This window comes from Astatotilapia calliptera, chromosome 2, assembly GCF_900246225.1.
Source record: "Astatotilapia calliptera chromosome 2, fAstCal1.2, whole genome shotgun sequence".
NCBI classification, from domain to species: domain Eukaryota; kingdom Metazoa; phylum Chordata; class Actinopteri; order Cichliformes; family Cichlidae; genus Astatotilapia; species Astatotilapia calliptera.
In genome coordinates, this window is record NC_039303.1 from 22,297,686 (window position 1) to 22,323,631 (window position 25,946).

General features: G+C 42.9%; 1 protein-coding gene across 1 annotated transcript in view; it reads right to left on the reverse strand.

Moving 5' to 3' along the window:
• Positions 1-25,946, reverse strand: part of tenm1 (teneurin transmembrane protein 1) — a 191,314-nt gene that overhangs the window by 16,962 nt on the left and 148,406 nt on the right. The window contains exons 23-26 of the mRNA XM_026188289.1: positions 9,221-9,375; positions 6,266-6,349; positions 5,584-5,778; positions 566-653 (exon numbers count right to left, since the gene is read on the reverse strand). Of these exons, the coding sequence (XP_026044074.1) occupies positions 566-653; positions 5,584-5,778; positions 6,266-6,349; positions 9,221-9,375 (522 nt within the window). The remainder of the gene's footprint in view (positions 1-565; positions 654-5,583; positions 5,779-6,265; positions 6,350-9,220; positions 9,376-25,946) is intronic.

Here is a 25,946-nt window from a genome sequence, read left to right on the forward strand (position 1 = left end):
AGAAGAAGCCTTCCTATGAATACAAATATAAATACATCGACCCACACACACACAAGCATCCACTTTCTGTTTAGCCAACACACAAACGCTCACAGTCAAGTCGTTCTCTTAATTCTCCAGCCTGATGTTATAGGCGGTCTTTTCTTTCCTGGGTATTGTCATCATTTATATAAAAGTCATTGTCATATTTTTTATTGTTTTTCAAGGAGAGTCGAAGCGGCTCTTCCTAGACACTAAGATTCCAGCTGACTTTAATAAGTCGGGGAGGGAAAGTGCTAATCAAATTATTGTCCAGCAGGGACGCACGGGGCAGCCAGATTTACCCACTCAATATCAAGATATACAGGCTAAATCAAATCCTCCGAGCTTCACAATGCTCCAGTTTTTGTTTCCTCTAAAACTACTTCTGAAGCAGGCCGAATATGATGCCACCAGAATTAATTCTCAAATGCTTTTGCATGTGTTGTAGCGCTCTAATCCTATTAAGCATAATCTAATACGTTCACATTACTTAATCCTGCACTCCTCACATAACAAGTGTGCGTATGTGTGCCTGGTGACCCACCAGAGAAGCAGTCGCAGTTGGGGTCTATCTTGCAATCGCAGTCCGTGGGGGCTCCGGAGATAATCGATATCTCGCCGTTGGTTGACACCTGTGGAGTTTTCAAAAAGCGACATGTCACAACGTGCTGCAGGAGGCCACTGTTAAACAGAAGGTAATGTTCCACAACAGCCTTTGTAATGTCTCGTCTCTCTGGCAAATAAGATAATGATGGCATTTCATATAAAAACCTGCGCTGAGTTACAATATCACTTTGCGTGTATCCGCTGTTCCTTTAGCCAAAAACATCACCGATGATATCTTTGGTGCCTCTCCGTGAAGTTTAGACAAACAAAGGCATTATGCATCTTCGATGTATGACACTATTCCCTTGCTGACTGATTGACAGATCTTTGGAACATTAAGTCTCGCTCTCCAAACAAATTAAGCTGATTGTCCTGATGGGGAGGCGAGCTGCAAATGGAGGTGAAAACTGTTGCAACAACAGCTTGATTTTGATTAATCTTGGGAGGCCGATGCTGCTTAACTAGCCCGAGAGGACCGTGCATTGTTGGAAGATAATTGTCAAAGATGATATGTTTGATGAAGACTTGCTTTTATCAACTTTATGATTCCACGGGGAAAGTTTATCTGAGGTGTTTATTATAAAGCCGTTCCCTACTGCAGCTCGTTTGTTTGCATTGCCAAACCCAGAAAACCCCATGTTTCCAGTGTCTGGGAAAAAAAAACAAGTAAATAAGCACAATTCCCACAAAACTACTTTCCAAAATCTCCATTCATCCATCATCTGAGAGTAGAGAAAACCTTACTCCTAATTTTAGGTTAGAAGCAGAATTTCATCACCTTGACCTATAAAATACTCGAATCTAAGGTTTTACGGATCAGGACATAATAAAAGCAGGTAGATACAACCACAATAACAACACAATATATTATGTCAGTGTTAATTTAAGCCAAATTTAGAAGCAGTGAGTGAGGAAACAGTACACGTTTACGCACAGCTTCAATAAGAATTAGAGGGTAAGTAGCAGCCATGTGCTGCTAATCAAATTCACTTTGTTCATTTATCATCAGCAAGTGTGAGCACCTCTATGAAAGCAGAAGCTTTGGCAGTTTGCTGGTCTGGAGGAAGAACAACCCGTTGTTTCCCATCAATCAGATAGAAAGAGTCACAAAGGGAAAACATTCAAGACAGCTGCTAATCTTCACAAGAGTGGAAGTCCCAGCAAATTCGCCCTAAGGTCAGTCTATGCATTGCTCAGAGAAACCATAAAAACACTCAAAATCTACATCTTAGAGTCCACAGACCTAAATCAGCAAGCTAAATGTTAAAGTTCATGACAGCACAATTAGAAATAGACTGAAAAAGTATGGAAGGATGTCAGGGGAGACCCTCTTCTCTCTAAAAATAAGATGGCAGCATGATTCATATTTGAAAAGCTGCATCTGAACGAACCGCAAGACAAAACAATGTCCTTTGGACAATAAAGAACAAATTGGAGCTGTTTGTCCACGATGCACAGCGCAAATTTAGCAAAAACCAAACTCAACATATAAGCACAAACACCTCATATAAACCGTCAAGCACGGTGGTGGAGGGGTGATGATTTGAGCTTGTCTTGCACCTTGCAATCGTTGAGCCCAAAGTAGAGTGCCAACGTATTCTAGAAGCCATCTGTCTGACACCTAAAGCCTGGCAGTAATTGGGTAAAGCATCAGAACGATGATCAAAAGCACAACAGAAACACTGACAAAGAAAAGAACCAAAACGTTGCCTTGGCCCAGTCAAAGTCTACACCTCAAACTGACTGAAATGCTGTGGCAGGCTCTGAAGAGAGCTGTGCAGAAACGAACCACAAACCTCAATGAACTGAAGCGACGCTGTAAAGACGCGAGAGCCAAAATTCCTCCACAACGAAGCGAGAGACTGATAAGGTCGTCGAGAAAACAGTTAATTCCATTTATTACTGCCACAGGCGGTTTTACAGGGTACTGAATCACGCGGTGTGTTTAGGTTTTTCACACAATGCTTCTGCATTTTGACTTTCGGTAAACAAACAGTGACATGGTGAAACAGATCATGTGCTGTTCTTCATCTCAGCCTTCTCAGAACAAGATTATGTTTTATCTCGTGCTTATTATGTTCTGAAACGTAAGGTGTAATTCGTTTCGCCATGCAAACTGTTCTACTCACACAGGGAAAAAACAGCTTGTTTCCTCTTCACAGTACAACAAATGCTTCATCTTTAAACATGTCCAAAATAAACAGAAAATAAAAAGTTGTTGCAAATTGCCCTTAATTTAAAGCAGATAAAGACGGGCACAACGGAGCAAATGTGGCATGTAATGAGTTTGATTGTAATGCTCCAGTGTGATATAACGAATAACACAGCAACTTATGCAAAATAAAAATTTTAAAAAGCACATATTGGTTATGCATGTGTGGTCCTTGATGTCCTGGCCAAATGTTCTGAGTCTATGTGATGGGAAGACGTGCCTGGACCATGAGCGCAGACCGCAGGCGGTGCCAAGTCATCGCCTAAATACTTAGTATGAAGGCCAAGGCACGTTCACATTTAATAGAGCTTATTACACTAAAAAAAGACTTGCTGGCTAAACAGTACAAGCTGGTGCGAACCATTGAAAGTGAAACCGAGCACTTAATTCACGCATCATTTTTAAAATCAGCTTAAAACATCATGTCAGGTGTATCTGTGTGCAGCGAACTTACCTGAAGTGTTCTGTATTTCATTTCTCCTGCATCACATTGTATTTGCCTGGCTGTTCTTTGTTTCTTAATGCACTGATTGATTGCACATCACAAACTGCTGAGATAATCCCAACTCGTCATCACACACATCTAAACAAATGATCATTAATTTTACTTTACGGCTCGTTGTTACAAAGCGGTGTCATTCACTGTCAGTCTGGCACCTGTTGCTGAATAAGTGTGGAAACCTTAACAAACATGGATGGATCCATTCCTGTCTGAGTCCAACTGAGACGCTTGATAAATAGGAGCCTAAAAATGCCAAACATAAAATAGGTGTGTCAAACGCAGTTTAAAAAAAAAAAAAAAAAAAAGGTCTTTTCATTGCCCATTGCAACATGGCTGGTCGGTACCCAATAAAAAGGCATTTGAGGTATTATATGTTCCTGTCTGCCTCCACATGGACCCAGCGTGTTGCTGCACACCACAAAGGTGCTATTGATTGAGTCCAGCAGGCACTACCTTTGTGCTGTTGGTTCCAAAATGCTGCAGTGCTATGACAACATGCTGCTACCTAATGGAGCAAATGGACAGAAAAAAGTAATATACTATATATACTTCTTTTTTCTCTAAAACTGAAACCGTACTTCTTGATTATTTTTTGAATGCCTTTGATTTTGAGCATCTACGTCCTAGACACAGACTCGACGCACTACCTTGCTGCGTAGCATCTGTTAGGCAAACAACCTGTTCACAGTGGGACTCATGATGCAACAAGTGTGAAGGTAAATTAGTGTCATAAGGCCAGATGGATTGCCAGTGTCAGCTCTAGCTGAGCTGTTTCTTTTTTCCTGTTGTTATTTCCATCAGAGACGTGGAAAACGTTCATGCGAAGAGACAAGAGGCGTGCATTGAAATGTCAGGGTAATATGGAGGAATATACACTGCTCAAAAACATGAGATATCAATGGGGAAAAAGCCTGGATATGGACTGGTTAATGTGTTAGGAATGAAAAGATGTCACATCCTTTGATGGAAATGAAAATGCTCAACCTACAGAGGGGTTGAATTCAAAGACACGTGAAAATCAAAGTGAAAAAATGATGCTGCAGGCTAGTCCATTTTGCTTACATTTCAAATGGTTCTAGTTTGTAGCTTGTATGACCCCACGTGCTTGTATGCATGCCTGACAACATCAGGGCACCTAATGAAACGATGGATGGTGTCCTGGGGGATCTCGTCTCATATCTGGGCCAGGGCATCACCGAGCTCCTCGACAGTCTGAGGTGCAGTGTCAGATGGACTAAAACATAATATCTCAGAGGTGCTCTACTCAATTTAGGTCAGGCGAGCAAGGGGGTCATTCAATGGTATCAATTCCTTCAGCCTCCAGGAACTGCCTGAATACTCTTGCCACATGAGGCCATTGTTGTGCACCAGGAGGATCCCAAGACTCACTGCACCAGTGCAGGGTCTGATAGTAGGTCCTAGGATTTCATTCTGACACCTAATGGCAGTGAGGATGCCAATGCCTAGCCTGTAGAGGTCTGTAGAGACCCTTACATGTCTGTCAGGGTGAAGCTGTTCTCATCTGTGAAAAGCACAGACCACCAGTGGTGGACCAGCCAATCCTGGTACTCAATGGCAAATGCCAGTCAGGGTCCAAGGTGCTGGACTGTGAGCACAGGGCTCACTAAAGGACCAAGTCTGTTTCTGATGTTTTGGTCAGAGACATTCACACCAGTGGCCTTCTGGAGGTCGTTTTCCATCCTGTTCCTCTTTTCACAAAGGAGCAGATTCGGGTCTTGCTGACATGTTGAGGACCTTCTACAGCCCTGACCAGCTCTCCTGAAATCTCCTCTATGGTCTTGATGCTATGCTGGGAGCCACAGCAAACCTATTGATGTGTCATCCTGGAGGAATATGAGCAGCGACACTGACACTAGCCAAATACAAATGTAGTGAAAAAAAGCCAGAAAAGATGAGAAGGGAATAAATGTCAGTGGCCTCCACCTCTAAAAGTATTTCTGATTTGTTGCTCCTCTAGTGCACCTGTTGTTAATTTCATCAACACTAAAGCAGCTGAAACTGATTAACAACCCCCTCGGCTACTTAACTGACCAGATCAATGTCCCAGAAGTTTAATCATCTTGATGCTCTACTCTGATTACAAAGTGTTCCTTTCATTTTTTGAGCAGTATATTAACACTCTGGATAAGTATGGTCTTTTGCAACTTCAGTATAAATTTGCAACATGAGAACTGCGATAAATGCATCATTAACAGGTGCCCTCAAAAGTCTTTTTAGTGACCTGCTGGATGCGGTTGATTCGCCTCTCATCAGTCTCAGCAATGTACAGCGTGCCCAGGTGGGACAGGGCGATGGCCTTAGCTGCCTCCAAGGTGGCGCGCACAGCTGCCCGGCTCACCAAGTGATGGTCAATACCTGGAACCTGGCAGTGGATGGGACGTCCTGCTACAATCCGCACCTGCAGACTTTCTGACACCTAAGGAAATACACCACAACGTATTATCTGTTATAAAAGAGAGAGGCACAATACAGACACTTACATCAATTCAACAGAGTCAGCCACTCTGTTGAATTGCTTTGGTTTTGATCCGGTGTATCAAACATCGCCTGCCTCATCTCCTGACTCATTACTTTTGAACATGCTCAAACAGGCAATTCATTAATTTCGGAGAAAAAAGTTGAGTGACATTTTCTTAAAAACAACTCCTGCAGAGACCTGTGATAGCATGTTATTTTTTTAACAAGGTGCTTTTTTTTTGCTTTCTTTTATGTTAGCAGCCTCACTCACTCTAAATGCACCTAAAGTGACAGCACTGCAATTTGTGAAAAATATTTTATTACCCTCTCTTCCACTGCTACATATAGTCCCAATGTCTCATAAGAAAGCAGATGAATGAATGAGAAGCAGGCGTATATTTCCCTCTCTTGCAAGCCTCTGCTTTGTTTCGTGCGTATTTCTCTACCTGCAGGACGATGTTGTTGTCAAGGATGTACAGGGAGTTGTCCAGTGGGTTAATGGCCAGGTCTGTTGGCCACTCTAGCCGCACCTGAGGAATGACAAACACTTATTGTATATTTCTGTGAAGAAAAAAAAAAGCGAGAACAAAAGAGCAAAGAAGTCCTTGGTGGCAGCTGCCCACAAGAGCCAGTTACAGGTGATACAAATAACATCTCCTTAATAACATAGTATTAGGCCTCCTGACCCTCCCTGCTCATGCAAAGGTCAGTAGCGGGCAGGGAGCCTTCCCTGTGTTTATTCAAGACTCACACTGGCTCGCTTCGGCACTGTTCCAAATGTCATCCAATAACCGTGATCGCTGCCTGCTCAAATAGCACACCCTGTCCGCTAACACTGTGGGGGTCAAAGGCAGGCAAACCTACACCAGCGCACAGCCACCCACATGACTGTCCATCTCACTCGCAGGCGCCCGTGACCGCTGCAGAGACGACGCGGTGCGTCTGAAGGATGAGGTGATTGATGACTCCGAGGACGGATTGGTAAATAAATGGATCATGTTAAATTGCCACTGACATGTCCAATTATAGGCCCTGTCAAATGAGAGACTAGAAGGTTGACTCTGAAATTCCATTTTTAAAGATAGAGAGATTCATCAAGCAGGACTCACGGTGTCCCATGCATCAAATCCCTGCTGCACACGATATTGAACTTTGCTGTGACGGCAGGCGATTGCTTCGAGAAGCTGACCTGCACACAGAGCTGAAATCCAAGTTCTTTGTGTTTTTCATTTGTATATATTAAGAGAGCTTCAGCTTGCATTTCCACATCTCTTAAACAGAAAGCCAATATTATTACCAGAGATTTGAGCAATGCAGTATCTCTGCTTATAAGCACCAATGGTAGGAGATGGATTTAGTGTGTTGCTATGATACACTGCTCACCATACGTACTGATGAGAGACAAGTACTGCAGGAAAAAAAGTCTTATCAACAAAAGGTAAAAGGTACAAAATTTATTTATTTATTTATTTAATTTTAGAGTATCTAGTTGCTAAAAACATTGGGAGATGTTGTAAAGTGTAACATTGTTTATAACATATCAGTGAAGTAGATACAGCAGTAGGGACATGCTTCCCACTGTGTTGCATCACCTCTCTTTGTTTGGAGATCAGTTGCTGCAGTTTTGAAAGCAAAGTGTTTACCTGTTCTTGCTGAATATAGGATTTCACATGCTGAACAGTCTGTGGCCTTAGAATACTCCACATATTTCCACTTGGGTGTTGGATTTGACACTGCAGGCACTCTAGTCTAGCACCTGGATTTCTTTAATGCACTGTTGTTGTAATGTCATTACTATGACAACATACATTGCTTCAAAACCTGCTGCCCCTATGTTATGTGCACTTGTCTGTACAATGATAATCATTGGAGGAACCCTCGCTTCTCTAGAAGTTCAGATTCTGATTGGTCACATCACATCAGTGGATGTTGAATCATGGAGGCAGCAACAAAAACTGTTCCTGAGCTGTGAATTCTTCTCCCAAATCACATTTGTGTTTTTTAGCGTACTGCCTGGAAACCCAAAGATCACGGCCACTCAGTTTTTGATTTTGTCCCATTTCTATTTCTCCCGATTCTCTGAAAATATTTGAGATAAACATTTTCAACGCCTCCCCTTCTTTTTCAATTATTTATTGAATTATGTTATTTTGAAACTATTGAACTACACAGAACTGCACTGAAAAATGTCTTTTGTGCTTGTGGCTGAAATGCAAAAAAAGCCTCATATTCAGATGTTGTCCTGTGTGCAGAGAAAGCCTGTTTACGCCTTTTTTTTTCCAGAAAAGAGAGGCTTTGAGGCTTTCTCTTATTTGGCCTGACATTACTGTGAGCAGCGTGACAGTGTGAGGCAGAGCCTGAAAGCAGGTGTCACAGGGCTAAAGCGGGAGACACCCTTGAGGATGTCAAAACTGCACTTTGGAGTACTTGACTATACCTGAAACCAGCTGGGGAGATAACATTGTTAGGCCTTATTTGACACCATCAAGGAGTTCAGCAGTTCTTTTTGGTTTAAAACACACAGTGACGTAGCTCTGTGTACTCATCCCGTTTTTTGTAATCAACACAATAAAACCCATTCATTACAGACAGCTAACATTAGCGTGCCTCGCTAATGTTAGCTGTCTGTAATGAATTTTTTGAGCTGTGTAGGTGAGTGGCAGATGACTCTGCAGTGCTGGAATAGCATTAACATAAAGGACAAGGAAGAGCAATCATTTCCAGTATTAATAATCTGTATCCTTGCAGATTTAGTGAGCTAAACTATCAAACTGAGAAGTTCAGAAATGATAGCCTAGCTTGGTAGCTTGTACTTTCAGGAGAAAGCTAAGTTGAATGTAGACAAAGTGCTACAACAGCCAAGAGATGATGAGCAAAGATGACACATTGAGGTCACACATTGTTTTTTTGTTTTGTTTTTTAATTCAACAAAGAATGAATTTGACATGATCTGAACAATGAGTAACAAACAACGAGAAGAGCCAGGAGGCAGCACGGGCCCCTTTAACGACACATAATATCCCCTCTGGGAATTCACCTGGCTTGAACATTGATATTCACACACACATACACAGGCGCTCACATCCCTATGTGTGGGCAGAGATCCCTCTATAGAGCCAGTAGCTCATCTATAATTCATCCTTTGCTCTAATAGGCCTGATATAAGTTAGCAGTGTGATCTGAAGGCTGCCAGATCAAACCTATGCAGTCTTTGGTCTCTCCTTCACACACAAGCACACATACCTTGAAGAAATGATAAAGGTTCTCAGTAGAAGAAGCTTTGCAGTGTATACTGCTGTTTAATAAGCAGGCTTATTTTTCTACAGATTATTAAAACAACAGCATTCACAGCAAATCTGCTTTCCGCTGGTCATCGAAACTCTGCCGCATTATTAACTCACCTGGCCGATGTCCATGCGTGAATCGCAGCTTAGCGGCTGCGTCGACATCAGTCCGTTTGAACCAATCACAGTGGAGAGCAAACCCCTCTCATTAATCTTCTGAATGGTGGTGCCATCAACGAAGTAGACAACTCCTCCTTTATCCACAGCAATACCTAGGCGGGTGAGAGAGAGACAGAATGAGCTTTTGGAGATGACAGAGAGAAGCGAGCGGGGGGTGAGAGAATGAAAAGGGAAAACGAGAAAACCTAAAGGAGAGAAAGGAAGAGGGGAGATGAGTAAGGGGAGAGAAGTAGAGTGGAGAGAGGAGAGGGCTTGGGAGAGGCATCCAACTCAGTTAGACATTCAGCTCAGCAAGTGGCTGTCTTATCAAAGGCACTGCACCACAGAAATGTAATTATATTTCCATTCCAGAGCCCACTAAAGGGATTAGAACAATGCAACTGGAGGAAGAAGTTATTTGTCACATTAGATGTGAGCAGGGTGCCGCAGTGAACTTTTGACATTTGATGCTTCTGCAAATGTGCTTTATAAATGAGCATCCACACTTCAAACACACGTGCACATGCCCGCATGTGCATACATGCGCACTTGTATTTGCAGAGTGCTCTGGGACGCAAGCTTTGCCAGCGCTGTTTGCTATTAACAGCATATACTTGAACTCTCCATGCAGTGGAGTTCTGCAGCAGAGAAAGGAAAAGAGGTAAGTCCAGGTATTAAAGGTCAGGGCAGCCTATGAATCATCTGTTATGGATGAGGAGCAACCTTCATCCCCGCCTCATCTTCATACCGAGAATAGGCCTTTGATTCAATAATACTCCACTACTCAGCCCTCACCTCTTACTACACCAATCTCACTCGATTGCTTTCACTTAGCATCTGTGACAATAAGCCATTTTTTTAGCATTTCTACCTGCCATCTCCAGCGCATGTGTGCCATTTACGAATGATTTTTATTTTTTATTCTGCATCATTAAGTCACAACATGTTTATGCGCTGTGTATATAATTTCATCTCACACTGGCCTCCAAGGACTTCATGGAGACAAAACCTACTTATTGCATTTCCAATCAATGACAGAACTAAGCGGTTTAAATATAGTAGACTATAAAACAGTAGAAAGCATTAAATAGCATGACAACATAGAGTCTTATAAGCAGATTCTGTTCCTTAATTTTGTCTTTAACATTTCATCTCTTTAACCACACAAGGATATAGAAAAAATGGAGTCATTGGTTGAATCCAAGTTCATAGGTGACTCAGCTCTCTTTTTTCCCCCCATAAGGGAAATATCTGACTTTTTAGCAGATAAATGTTATGTGTAAACCTCCTAGTTGCTAACTTTGTCCTTTATTGCTGTCTCACTTTGAATATTACCACTAGTATGTTTCCATGAAGTACACTATGTAACTGCTGTGTAATTTTACTAGGTAAAAGAACGAGTAATTGCTAGCAGCGTGCTGTAATTTCGACACTGTTGTGACCAATCTAACACGGCAAATTCTGCACTTAATGGAACTGACCGTGCTGCAAAACTTTATCCTCTGACAACATATTTATTATGAAATAGTGAAGATGACATTTTAACATAAATAAATACCAAATAACGGCACAACACATGAAATGACCCAGACACACTAGAGTAAAAACAGGACTGTTTTTGTGTTCGGCAACCGACTGCGAGTGTGCAACACCCTCAACCTCTGGGCGACACTTTTGAACGCATGACCTGGTTGCAGCCTGACTCAGGATGTCAATTTCTAAATGTCTGTGACGCATCTCCTTGGAATAGGGGAACTGACTCAGGTAATCGCCAACTGGTTGTATTCTGATTATATTCTGATTATATTCCCATATGAAAGCTAGCTATGCCATTTTGTAGTTAAATCTCTGCAGCAACTATGTCACTATTTGTGGATACGTTTCTGATTTTCTGTTTGATGTTCTGGCTGGACTCTGAAAGTAAGTAGTTCATGTGAATTTCTGTGTATGCAGATGAGATTTTTGCAATAGTGTTTTCACAGTTAATCAGCATATTATCACAAACAGTCATGACCAACATGTCCCCATTCATTTGCAAACTAATAGGAGACTGATGGCAGACTGATTCTGCCTGATTGTTGTTTTATCAGCGTGTTGATGCGTCAGAGTTGGTTTGAAGACAGCCACTGACTGTGAATGGTCACAAGCCTGGTCCCAGTCCTTAAAGGGAAAAACAAAGTTCACAACAATTCTGTTTGCGCTGTTTTTTACCTGCTATGACTGTAGCGTGACATCAATGCCACAAAAAATGCTGCTCTAAGCTAATTAGCTAGCACTGGCATCACATATTCTTCATCTGATGACTGATAATTGGACCTTCTAGCCAAGATGGTGACCCCTGAATATGAAGGTAAAGCAGCATGTTGTACATAACGACTTCTCAGAGCTCTATCCATTGCCTGTTCAAGCCAGAAATGATGAGTGTAGTTTTGTGAACCAAAACATTAAAAAGTTGCAAAGTCATAAGATAAACAAAATATGCTAAAACACACTGTGGAGCTGAGGGGAGTTATGTGTGGCTTCCTTACTAAAAGTGACCCCTTTGACAGGAACACAGAGTCACTGAATCATTTCTTTCATATCTAAAGAATATTGATTAGTTCAGCTTTAAAAAATGTCAGAACACAGTGGAAATTTCCTGGAACAGAAGATAATTGTTTCAAGTTGTTTTTTTGTTGTTGTTTTGTTTTTAAGATTTAATGGGCTCACTGAGACATTCAGCTTATCGTGATTAAATTGGGCAGTGGAGTGAAATCATCAGTATGCAGTACAACTACTCCCCCATCATTCAGTCATCTTTTCTAGTTCTGTCAGTCTTTCTCCTTCCAAACTCTGTCACGCTGGATTATTTCGAGATGTGCCTCTGTTCGCTCTGAGAGCCCAGGATAAAAATCATTACTGCCCTTTCCCCGGGTAGCTCTAATGTCTCATCCTCCTTGACATACAATATCTTTCTTTACACATGCTTTGTGTTCAACGCGCGCACACGCACGTAGACGCGCACTAAAAAAAGTGATGCACTGCCGCCGCAACTAGATTCACAAATGTCCTCAGACCGAGCAACCCTGGACCGACCCTGTGAGTCATAAATCGCGCAGGTGGAGTGGTGGTGGAAAAGGGAGGTGGGCAAAGGGGGAGGGCCAGGGTCAGTGTGTTTCCTCCAGGGGCCAGAAGGTGAACTGCAGAGCTCTCCCTCCTGGCCCCTTCATCATTTCTCTGACACAAACAGATTACAGCACCCACACAGCCTCAGCCCTCCTCGGCAACACCTTTCCACTCCTCGTCTTGCATTTCCCCAGCTCTCCATCCTCCCTAACCTGATCTTCCTCCACTCTCTCTTTCCCCCTCCTCTCTTTGCTTTTTTCTTGTCCTTTGCTTTCTGTTTGCTGTCGCGCTCTCCGTGTCTTGCCCTGTATCTCGCAGGTGTTAATCAAATCACTGACCTCTGGCGCTTGGATAATGTTTAGGCTCTGTTTTTTTTTTTCATCTTCTCTCTATTCAGCCCATTTTTTATTCTTCCATCTCTTCCTCTTGGCCTTGCCATTCTTCCTCCTGTCACCTGCTATTATGCAAGAGGGACGTCTCAACCCACAGTGCAGTCTGAGCCCACTTAGGCCTGAAATTTGGCACTTTCTCCCTGCTGTAACACCATCCTCGTATTCCTCCTACTTTCCTTTCACTTTCCCATCCATTCCTCCTCCTAGCACTTTCTCGCTAAACCTGTCCCTGATCTTAGAGCTCATAAATCCTGCACAAGGACATGACGAGTCAGCCAGGACTCTCCCTCAATACTGATTTCTGTTCTCTCCCTCTGTCCCTGGATATTATTCTTTCTTTGCCCGCCTTGGTCTCACAGACTTCCAGCCTAAATTCCCACTTCCCGCTAGTTTTTTTCCTGTATTATGACATCCTTATTACGCATACTCGGGATCGGCATATCACATATTTATACAAACAGGTTCTAAATAGATGCCAAACTACCATTAACAGTAAACAAAGTCTTATTCATTCACACACAAGTACGAAAATAAAGAAATATTACTGTTATTGCTCGACATTGGTGACAGGATTTACACCAGTTTATGTGTTATTTAAAAGCATTTTGCCGTATTTATTGAAAAGGTGGTAGATTAGTCCACATTCTCCTTGTCAGGGACTGGATTTCCTGCTGTCTTTTATAAAGCTGTGTGCTGCTTTAAGGGAATTTACAGCCCCGCCGTATAGCCAATGGATACTCAGAAGACATCAAAAGATTTACTGTTTCTCCCTGGGTGAACCTGGCACTCTGATACTCATGTTTAGAAGCTGGCAGACACACCGGTGGAGAAGTAATTGAGATAAATCTCAACTCCACGGGGAAACGGACATTTGGCTAAAGTTGGGACAGGATTTTATCATCAAAGAAAAGTGAATTAGACTGAGTTGCGGTGACCTTGGAAAAAACAGAGGGAAGAGGGAGTGGAGGGAAGGGGAGGATGATACAGTGACGCTATTCACATGCAGCTCAGATTTAAGACGAAAATGCAGCCAAAGAGGGGGGAAAAAGACAGACAGTGCCAAAAGAGGTGGGAAAGAGAAGAAGGGTGGTAATAAGACAGAGGTCGTGATGAGGAATTGCTCCAATTAACCATTACAGTCCAATCACTCTCAATCAAAGAATCTCTTTGTTCTGTGTCCTTGTCAAAAGAATATCAGTTCTAACGGCCCCCTGTGGCAATGCAGTACAATCCAATCTGATTAATGCCTTGAAGAGAGGGGTCTTAGAGAACATCAGTGTTGATTACAGCTATTTGAAGAGAGGATGCCACCAGGAGTTCTCTGAGCAAAGAGCGAGGGAGAGGTGAGGAAAGGTGTAAGGTGAGAAAGAAGATAATGTGTAATACGGTCATTAGAACACAAGTTGTGGATTATATATCTTATTTAGTAGCACTCGGAGACAACACTACAGGCTTACAGTAACATCAGGATGTGGTGTGTGTGTGTGTGTGTGTGTGTGTGTGTGTGTGTGTGTGTGTGTGTGTGTGGTGCACAGTGACTGCTAAGACCTGAGCACTCGAGAGCACAGGAAGTCAGCCTTATGGTGCTATTCAAGTTTTCCTTAACAGTACTTTCACCTTTCAAACATTGACAGCAAAGCTGCCAAAAGAGGTGCTGCTATAGACGAAAGAGAGAAGAAACGTAAAATCACACACACATCAGTGTCTGACAGGCAGTTAACCAGCACGTACATGTACAGAAGAAACACAATGTAAAGGGATGTGGTAAACAGGAGAAGAAAGCATAATTTGCACAGTTTCGTTTATATATGAAAACTCTGACGCACCCACACAATCACAGCACAACACACGGGGGAGAGGAACACACACACACACACACACACACACACACACACACACACACACACACACACACACACACAGGGTGCCAGCAGCCCGAGGTGTAAGCCATTCAATCTGCCCTCCCGTATCCCCCAGGCCCAGTGAGTGTTAATGACATGGACTGACATATTATTACAACATCTACAGTAAATGATGCGAGCTGGAGCTGATTATGGCCCGTGGCATTTCTGTACAAAGTAACTGTATGTGACTGACAACTGAATGCAGAGCGATAGACAGTTTCACCTGCACGACTGGCCCAAGCGAGGCACACTGGCCATAAATAAAGTCAACCACATTAGCTGGGGAAAGCCTGCAGGGTTCACTAACTGCTGCAGTCCAATTGTGAGTGAAGCTGAATAACAGACTGTCTCAGAGTCTTTAGCTTGCTGTGTGGTTTGCACCTCACCTTCACCATTTCTCCTTGAAAACACACAACGCTGCCGGTACGTAAAAGTGTGAATGTGTGCACATGTTCGCGGCAGCTTGTGGGTGTGTGAGTGTTTGTGTGCGCGCAATGCATGCAATGAAGAAGCTAGGCGGAAAAGATAAGGCTTGGCAGTTAATCACATTGTGCATATGCAAATATAGAGCGGGTAAATCAGAGCGTCTGCAGATACACACACGCACGCACAACTTTCATCAAGACACTTGGGTCGCCCATGTGCACTAAAGGAGGGAAAATAAACCGCCTCATTCAATTTCAGAATTGTGAAACGCCTCTGTGCACTCTGTGGTATATGTGTGAGTCCAAATGTGTTCATTTCACACAATGTTTGATTGCACACCTGTGCAAAGAAGAAAAAGTTGTGCTGTACACATTTTGCTAGTGCTGCAATCAGTCCCCGATCCTGCACCTTCTGCAGCAAACGGCTCTATAATCTATGACATGCTCATCTCCTAACTGCTGTGCTATAGTTGCTCCTATTTCCCCAATCAAACACGTTCTATCGATCAATACCAAATAGCAGAGGCGTGTATTTCTTGTGGATCTTTGGTAAGCAGAAATAATTCATGCTTCTTGTAATTAATTATTCATTGAAGCCCCACAGAACAGACAGTGGCTTAGTAATTAAGTCTGAATCAGACACTGTGGCTCATCTAATTACCAACCACTATAAGTTTGTTAACATATTAACCCGCATTAATTAATTATTGATAGCGTTCTCCTTTATTTTGAGCTGGTATAGTTCCCAACTACACATGTATGGCGAGGCGAGGAATTCTCGCACGCAGAGACCTGAAAGGAGATTTTGAATTAGTTGCATGCTAATATTCATGCAAATAAACATTTTTTCCCTTTTCTTTTTCAGAAAAATATGCGATTCGGTGGTAATTGCCTTGTTTGATAGCAAAAGAGAGATCCAAAGCAATCACAGAAGCGGAAGACAAACTCAATTATAAAAAGCAATTGAAATGCTTTGGACTAGAAAGCTCCATGAAAGGCTGAGGGGTTTGGGATCTGTGCGAGTGTCTTGCAGATTATGTCGCACTGTTTAGAACATCAAACAAAACACAAGAAGGTCTATCAATAGGCGCTCTTTTACCAAACACGCCATCGTGGCAATATTGCATGATGCCATGAAAATGGCAACAACAAAAAAGAAAAAACAGCAACAAAAAACAGGAAGTGGGATCAGATGGGAGGAACAAATGTTCTGACATCTGAAAAAAAGCAAACGGAAGAGCGGCAGAAAACTACTATAGAGTGCAAATCTATGCAGCTTCCACCCAAACAAAGTATCCCACGTACAAAGACATCCCAGTGTCCTAGCCAGAGGCAGCACCAGTGTAGTCTCTATCACAGTCATCTAAGATTTTGCCTCATCGTTTTCCCAAACAACTGTGTGAGCACATCCTCGGGTTGAGATGTGACAAATGGACTCTTGGAGAGCTGCAGGTGATAATAGTGCCCAGGTGTGAACAATTACTGGCTCTGTTTTTCCACCCCTTTAACAGCTGCTGACCCCCACTCTCACACAGGGAGATTCAGCTAAACTGCTATGTGCAAGTACGTCCGCTACCATCGCTCCGCTTTTTCATCTTTCTGCCCAGTATGTCTAAAGAACTGACTGGCTAACAGCAAGCACGAGTTTACTTTCTCTCCCCTCTCATCAGAACTCCCTCCACCCCCGTGACCGAGACAAATGCGTCCATCTGTGTGTATCGCCCGTATTTTGGGCTTTCACCTCAAATAAATGCAATTTATTCCTCCGCGGTAGCAAAGCTCCACTCCTCCTGTCAGTGTGCCAAGCTCCCAGTGGAGGTTGACAGGCCAGCTGCCAGCAGTGGCCATCCCGACCAGTTAAAGGGACACGTGTGTCACATTTCCCATGATCACACTGACGTTGTCAGCCTGACATACCTTTAACGAGGCTTCCATAACTAACTGCCTGTCCCTTCAGAATCGGAAACACAGACGGTCCGGCGACCAGCGGCCTGTCAATCAAAAACGAGCATATACAAGTTTGCTGACTGGCACACATGTTGCACCTTTGGCGCAAAGGCTCAGCCCTTGGCCTTAAGCCTGCATGTCTTATTGACTCTGCGCTTCATTACACACACAGTGAGCTTCAGTAATCTCTCTGAAGCTACTCTACACACTCCGACTACAAACAAGGTAGCTGTCAGTCTCTATAGCGTACCACCTATTTATTGCTTGAATAGGAGGCATTGTAAAGGCAGAGCCTTGTTGTTAGTGTATAATCGTACTTTCTTTTGTCCTGTGTATACCTTGACAGCAGACAATTTCTTCTCAGAATATCAGTTTTCCGCTGACCCTGACCTTATCAGAATGTAGCACGAATAATTTTTGAAAGCAGTCCCTGTTCTTCCAAGTAATCCCAGATAAGCCTGATTCATCTATCTGATTCAGCTAAAAAATAAAGTTCAACTGACCATCCCTCTACTACCATTAGATGAATTCCATCTCATGTTTTAATACTCTTAGATCTGAGGACTACCAGGTCTCTGAAACCCTGAGTCAATGGGTCAGCAAAAAAGTTTGCTAGAAATGTTAAAGGTGTAATGTGTCACTGTCGGGGACCATTTATGGCAATAAATAAAATATATTGTGTGGAATGCTCTATTCTATGTGTTAGTCAACAACTAAATCCAACCAATTTTACACCAAACTGCCAAAAGTATTCACCCACCCATCCAAATCCCATATAAACCCATAAAAAATCCAGCACCTAGTCATGCAGAGCGCTTCTACAAACATTTGTTAACGAACGGGTCGCTTTCAGGAGCTGAGTGAATTCCAGGATGGTACCGTGATAGGATGCCACCTGTGCACCAGGCAAATTTCCTCACTACTAAATATTCCACAGTCAACTGTTAATGGAATTATAACATAGTGGGAGTAATTGGGAACAACAGCAACTCATCTAGGCCACATAAATCACAGAGTGCGGTCAGCAGATGCTGAGGCTCATAGTGCTCAGAAGTCGAAAACTTTCTGCAGAGTCAGTCACTATAGCCCTTCAAACTTCACGATACCTTCAGATTAGCGCAAGATCAGTGAGCTTCATGGAATGGGTTTCCATGGCCGAGCAGCTGCAACATCACCAAGCAACATCACCAAGCATCATGCTCCAAGCATCATGCTCCCAACTTTGTGGGAACAGTTTGGGGATGGCCCCTTCCTGTTCCAACATGACTGCTCATTAGTGCACAAAGCAAGATCAATACAAACATAGATGAGTGAGTTTGGTGTAGAAGAACTTGACTGGCCTGCACAGAGTCCTGACCTCAGCCTGACACAACACCTTTGGGATGAATTAGAGCAACAACTGCGAGCCAGGGCATCTCTTCCAACATCAGTGCCTGACAAATGAGCTTCTGGGAAAATGGTAAAAAAAAATCCCATAAACACTCCTAAAACTTGCATAAAGTCTCCCCAGAAGAGCTGAAGCTGTTATAGATGCAAAGGGTGGGCCAACATTATACTAAAACCTATAGATTAAGAATGGGATCCCACTCAAGTCCTTATGTGTGTGACGACAGAGGAGTATATATATTCTCCCCTGTAAGGGATTTCTGAAGCTCCAAAATGTTTTTGGCACACTATGAATTAAAGTACCTGACTGAAAAATTTTAAAATCTTCCAAAGGGTTTATAATAAAAATCAGAATATTAAATCAGAATTAGCACCTGTCAAGAAACCCAAGGTCACTTTACATACAAAATCCATCTGCATTTATTGTAAGGCAGCAAAGAAAGCTGTTTCAGTAAATGACTTTGTCCAATCATAATTTTAAAAATCAGACTCATTTCACATTACTTGCTATTACTCATGCAGAATAACACATTGTGGATGCTGTAGCATGCATCTATTGAAAAGTGTTCTCTTTAGGACTGTACAGAAGGCCAGCAGAGGTCCAGGCGAATGTACTTTAGCAAATATAATAAACTGAAAAATCCACAGTTTGGAGTTTTGTTGAACTTATTTTTGTTGACTGACAGCTAAGTCCTCATTCTGTCTGAAAGGAGCTGAAAAGAGCTGTCTAATCAAACTCAAAGCATTCTTCACCAGAAAGTCTAGGACTGGTTGCAAGCCTCAGCCAGCCAGTCAGGCTGGAGTTAACATCCCTGTAAGTTTTATACATAAGGCTAATTCTGAACAAAACACAATGTTGAACCAACAAAAGCAGAAAATCCTCCAAATATGGAGTTCTGCAGCTTCTAAAACATAAATGCTTTTATCTACAGTACAGATTTCGCGGTGAATCCCTAAGATTACTAACATCAGTCCAGTATCTGAGTGATGTTGGCGAGGAAGGGCCAGAAGCGTGTCTTTTCTCCAAACGCTACAGAGTGAATTTGACCTTTCACCTTTGAAATCTGAACATCACTTCATCTTTCATGCCATCTGACATTTGTGTAACATCCTGTCGTGATTAGCTAACAGTTATTGTGAACTATGTACTTTTTCTTAGGCCAGGGTGGCTTTTTTACACGTAAATATTTCTACCATATTAGAAGAATCCCGAAAAACTCACTTAAATTCCCTAAAGACGCACCAAAAATATCACTTTCATGAGAGCAGACAGACAAGTCCTTAAATGCAGCAGTTCTGGCCACAGCTGTCACAAGTGCAAAAGCATGAAAACATTGCTCAGATGCTTAAATGACATATGTCAACAATTCCTGACAAGCAACGTCTTTACCTCTCATAAATAATGACAACGCCAAAGTAGCGTGACCTTGTCACAAAGCCAGGATGCCCCCTGTGGGACTTGAGTCCCAGAAAGACAAACCCAAACAGAAAGTTTGACATTTGTTTGACAGTGCAGAGCAGCGGCGTTCTCTTGACCACAGACAAACAGAACTTACAGTTTCTGAAAGTGGCAGTTTTACAGTTTCTAGATTACATTATTAACAGTTGTGTATTATTAGCAGTCCAGTGCAGTCCAAAGCACTTCAGCTCTTATAACTGGTGCAAAACTGATTCCCACTTAAACTGATGACAACGTGTTGGTCACCAGTATTACCAGATCAGCAGTTAAAGCCTATTTGAAAAGCACTGACAGAAAACTAAAAAACTGACTTTCTCTCTCTGTGTATATGTTCATAAAAACCCAAGCTGTTTAGCTGTGACTGAAAGAACATTCAGCATCAGAGCTCTAGTGTTTTTTTTATTGTCAAGTGTTTCATTAGACCATCTGGAAAGAGCCTAGTGTGACTTGTGGCAGTGGGTCAGCTGGAAATTTTCAGAAAAACACGCGGCATAAAGTGAGGCTGCATGCATTATTTACCCAGAGTTATCTTTTAATGCGATGCAGTCGAGCAGGGCCTGTCACTGTTTCATACAGCGACAAAGTCAGCAGTAAAAATGCAGACATGACACGGGCCATGTGTCTGCAATTCTTTCCCCAGCTATGTCAAACTTGGCTCACCTGCTGAAAAAGTCCTGATGTACCTGCGTTGCTATGTGCCTTGCCTCACGCTCTTTTGCTTGGCCCTCCAGATTTGCCGCTGGCAGCTATATTCTTAGCATTATTTCTGAGAGAAAATGAGTCTCTGGCACAGTTTCATATTGTGGCTGCTCAACGATGCATTTCTGCCTCGACAAAACCGCCGCCGCTCTCCTAATTATCATGGATGCTGCAGTGTGAAAACGAGCTGCGGTAGAACTAGCATGACCCAATGGCGTCTCCTCTATTTTGCATTATCATAGAGTATGCTGCTGTTTGCCTTGCTGTGTGATTAATTCATGTGTGTATCATTAATGCAGGAATGTCCAGGGGCAAAGACAAAAGCTCGGTCAATGCGAAAGGAAACACGGGGGCAGGCTGTGCGCGCACGTGCACGTGCTCACACACGAACCGAATCTTTGAGTTCAAAAAACGCAGTGTGACTTATCATATGCCCTTGTTTTTGTGAAACAGCGCTCTGTTTAAACCAACAAAAACAATGATAGTTGACCCACTGAGCGGGAAAGCAGCCACAGGGCCAGTTTAATATGCAGATGAGGAGTGGGACTGCTGCATGCTGTCGGATTTGGATGCGAAACACTCAGTCCACTCTCGCTCTATTTCTCTCCTCATCCATTTCATGCATTCTCTGGTTCTCTCCATTTTCAATTTTTCTCTATTAATGTCATATTATTTTTCATTCTCGGCTGCACTCGCTTTATCTTTAACTCTCCTCCTCCCTCGGTCCTGAGCTCCCTCTGTTTCTCTATCAATTTAATCCGCTCTCCTGTTTTGCGAGGTGCAACTGTCTCTCTGCACTAAATGCTATGGGAGCCAGAGGTAGAATAACAATGGCATTTTCATTCCGGCGTCATAACACAGAGCAGCCGGCACAGATCAGCTACCCTGCCGTAGGACTTCACTTTAGTGCTGTGTGATACGGCAAATTTTGGTATCAGTCCAGTACCCAGTAATTACACCAAGTAAACACAGGTCCATACCAACACCAGCACTATGCCAGGTGAATCATCATTCATGAAATCACTGTGAATTTTGCTTCTCACAATAATTAGTTAACACAAACTTTTTGTGTATTTGAAACTGGGCTTTTTTTGGAGACCTGGAAGGTAAATACGCCTGTCTCTGAAGCACTTGGGTCGGCTTCTGTTGTTTAAATGTGCTGTAGGCTATAAATAAAACAGACGTGACAGCCAGCAGAAAAAGCTTCAGACATTTTTCACAGTGCATGTTTGAGGTATATTTTTTTCTTTCCCACAAAAATTATTTATTTAACACGATTCAGTGTCCTACATGCTGAACTTTGAGGTTGGAAACATACGAAAGTATCGTTCCTATCATGCTAGTGTTGATCCGATACCAATACCAACAATAATAATATTTCAATCTATCTACTTCTATAGCAGTAGCAGTGGATCAATCTAATTTATAGTATCAATGCAGTGCTGGTATTGGTGTTCGGATGTACATTAGCATAACCGGATCAATACTTTAGTTTGTTTCCATCCTCTAAGTTCAGCAGAACAGGAGACGTGTCTCCACAAACACTGCTCATCTCGTGCAGCTACACTTTACTCCACCCCCTCCTCCCTACTCTGGTCTCTTTATCATTAAGTGCTGTTGGTCATCATAGCTGTTACTTTAGCAGATTTGAGTATCTATAGACTATATTCAGACATTCAAATAACAGAATGTATTATTTTAATTGAATATACTCTGAGCCTGTCTATAGCCATGTTAAATAAGTTATTTTGTTAGAAAAGAAACAATATCCCTAAACATGAACTATGAAAAATGTCAGAACCTTTTCCTGTTGATTGTGAGATCTGTTTTGTTTATAGCCTGAAGCAAGTTAGAACAACAGAAGTCGACCCAAAGTGCTTTAGAGACGGACAAAAAACAGAGTTTCATAATACATGAAAAGCTAAAAGTTGTGTTTTGTTGCATTAACTAATTAATGCGGAAAGTAACAATTACAGTATTCTACAGGTCATTAAAATGTGTTTAGAATTTGCTAATTGATTATTATTCGTCTCATAAATCACGACACACTGTTACTGTGACATGTTATTAGTTTCAGCGTTGGTATCGGCAGTACTGGGCCTGTATTTACTTGATAGAATAACAATGGCATTTTCATTCCGCTGCTATAACGCGGAGCAGCTGGCACAGACCAGCCTCGCAGCCGTAGGAGACCTCAGAACTTCCCTCACTGCCTCTCGCTAACACAGTTTTGGGAAGCAGCAGATTTAAGAAAAGTGGAACGCAGGCCGCAGCGATTAGAGCGGTGCAGTTAAAGGACAGTACCACTCATAAGGCATCATTGCCTGAGCAGAGGCAGGGGACCAGTGTTTGCTGAGTTAATGGTTTGAGTGCGGCCTGGCTGACAGCGAAGCACCGTTTGATTCACCGCTGCTGAAACAAACTGGGAAGTGATCCTGCGCGCGCTGCTGCGTTTCCAGCTATTTCTGTTAATGAGACCAGCACCCAGTGTGTGAAGATATTCATTCACCTAAGCTGCTTATATGTCAACCACCAGCCAAGACAGCTACTGTACAGCATGAAAGCCTGGCTGTCGTGGTCTCTGAGCAGCTCTGTGCCACGTGAAGCGTATTAACCCGTGGCTCTGACGCTTTTTCTTTTTTTCTTTTTTTTTTTTTAAACACACCCAGGCTGTTCAACATGCAAATAACCGCAACCAGTTTAAACCCCACAGCTTCATTCGGCAACCAGGCCCCGCTATCTCATCACCGATGGCGTGCCTCGCAGCTGTGTTGCCGAGTGAGATGGGGGACAAATGTGTCTGTCAGTGTGAGGGGGAGAGAGAGAGAGAGAGAGAGAGAGAGAGTTGCAAAGAAAGGGACTGAATGAAAGCAGTGGAGAAGAGAAAAGAAAAAAGGGGAGGGGAGAGAGAGCGGGCCGACAGGGCACAGGGAGAAATGTGGTGGCAGCATGTCAGCTTCTGATAAGGGCATTAGTCTGCCCCCTGTGGGTCAGAAAGAGAGACTGACAATGTAAGTGCTCCCACCACCACGTGCACGCGCATAGACGCGCACACCTCTCTCTGTGGATGTCAGCTCTGCTGCCTGGGACCAGTCAACAAATTAAAGATAAGACCTGCACACTGCAGCCGCCAACAACTAAACCTTCAATCACCGGACTCCCTCTGAAGTCCTCTGTCCAAACCAACACATGAAAGAAACAGAACACTCTGCTATTTTTACATATGTGTGTCTTTTATTGGACGATTGCTTAAAAAAACAAACAAACAAAAAAAGGGACCCCTTTACGCTGTGAACGGAATTAGTCTAAAATGTGAGCCAAGGCTGTTCCTGTTCCTGAGGGATTGACGCCTCTTTCATGTCAGACATGGGATCCATCCTAAATGGAGCAAGGCCTTTTATTTACCAAGCTAATTGACTGCAGAAGCAAATGTGCAGCCAGCTCCAAACAATGCCCCAGATCTTGTATTCATAAGTGAATGTTTGAAGGACACACGATAATCCCTGTAGCTTAGGTTATTGTGGGGCGGAGTGAGGGGGGGGACTATAAGCGAGAACGCTCTGCAACATCGCAACGCTGTCAGCTAAATTAAAATTATGGATTACTGTTTAACAACTGTTTTGCCGTGCTGCAACAATATTATGTGTCGCAGCAGGCCTACCGCTGCTATTTGAACACCGGGGCACGGGGGTGATTCATCGACGCGATTGGTGGTGGGGGGGGGAGAAAAACAGATGGAAGAAGTAAGGAAAAAAGAGGAAGGTGCTAATTTGGAGCGAGGAGCTCACCAGAGGACGAGAGGCGAGATCAATGCTGGAGAATCACAGAGACACAACTTCAAAAAAGAAGGGGACAGCTATTTCTCTGTGAAGTCTACCACTCATTACCATTGGAGAGAGGGTGATGGGAGGAGGGGAGTGTGGGCTGTGGCAGATAGATGACAGCGAACCGAGGGGCTCCAGGCAGAAATCTCTAGATCCTTTATAAGAGCTGGTTAGTAGGAGCACAATAGCCACAGAAGAGACTCTGTGAACTCCAATGAGTCAGTATAAATTACCGCACCCTGAGTGAACAAGAGGAGTCTTGGGACAGAATATTCTATTACTGCACGAAGGCAGAGATATGGCATGTTCTAAGGTGTAAGTAGCGCGTATACACAGAGCAGTAGGCCACAGATCACGTGTCAAATGGTAGTACGAGTCAACCGCGATCTTTTTCGCTTATCATCTTCTTGTTTCTCTTTTTTCCTCCTCTCGTCGCTTTTATATATCTGAATGAACTCCAGAAGATGGAGGAAATTAAAATCAAACATCCCCCATCAAACCTGGAGCTTCCCTGTGTTTAGTGACATTTAAAGAACGGAGGCACGCTACGTTTATTTATTGCGCTCTGTATCGACCGGCTGTCTGCCTCCGACGTCGGACGGCGTCGCAGGCGCACGCTGAGTATGACTGACAGAACAGGCCTTGCAGGACTGTGGGTGTAGCCTGAGTGACAGGCCTGTGGCTAAAAAATCTCCCGTGACACTTGGAGACTGAACGCTGGAAGGCAGGAACAAAAAATCTGCCATTTTAACCTTTGTAGTGTGACATCCTGGAGGACAACTGATGTAGCATATGACATTTGATTTTAATCCGCTCTGAGTTCAGAGTCACTGACCAAATAAAGTGAACTGCAGCTTTTTCTGCATACGAGCGCTCGAGCTTTACTGCAAACTGTAGCATTAGTCAGTAGGCAACCTGGAGCTGTACTTGTGCAGTTATATTTGCATCACCCTTTGTCTGTGCATACAGTCACGGTGCACAGTACATCACAGAATAAACGATATAACGTGTGGGTGTGAAGGACGGCTAAATTGAGATGAATTGTCAACATACGCTTGCAAAAATATGGATCTCTGCAATGTGAAGACGCAGATGAACATTAACAGAAAAATAAATTAAATCAGTAGTCTGTGTTTGCTTCTCTGTGTTTTTAAAACAGCTCAGATTCTTACACACACAGATAAGCTGTTGTGAGAATCTCTGAGAACTTGCTGCAGTTTCTCTGCACATTTAGGCTTCTGTCGCTATGATATTGAGGTTATATCAGCCTGCGGAGGTCACACCATCTGTTGTCGTTCTTCTTTTGGAACACATTTTGCAGCACTATATACAATAAACACATTCAGCACCGCTTTATAGACGAAGACTGTTTCTCTCACCACTATTGTCCAAACTGCTATGAGTGTAAGGGACCAAAAGAAAAGAAAAAAAAAAAAATCCCTAACCCCAGGTATTCTGTGGGTTGATGACAAAAGTCAGACAAGACCAGTTAAATTTGCTACAGCTCACAGCCAGGACAGAACAAAAGGAATTAAAATGTAGT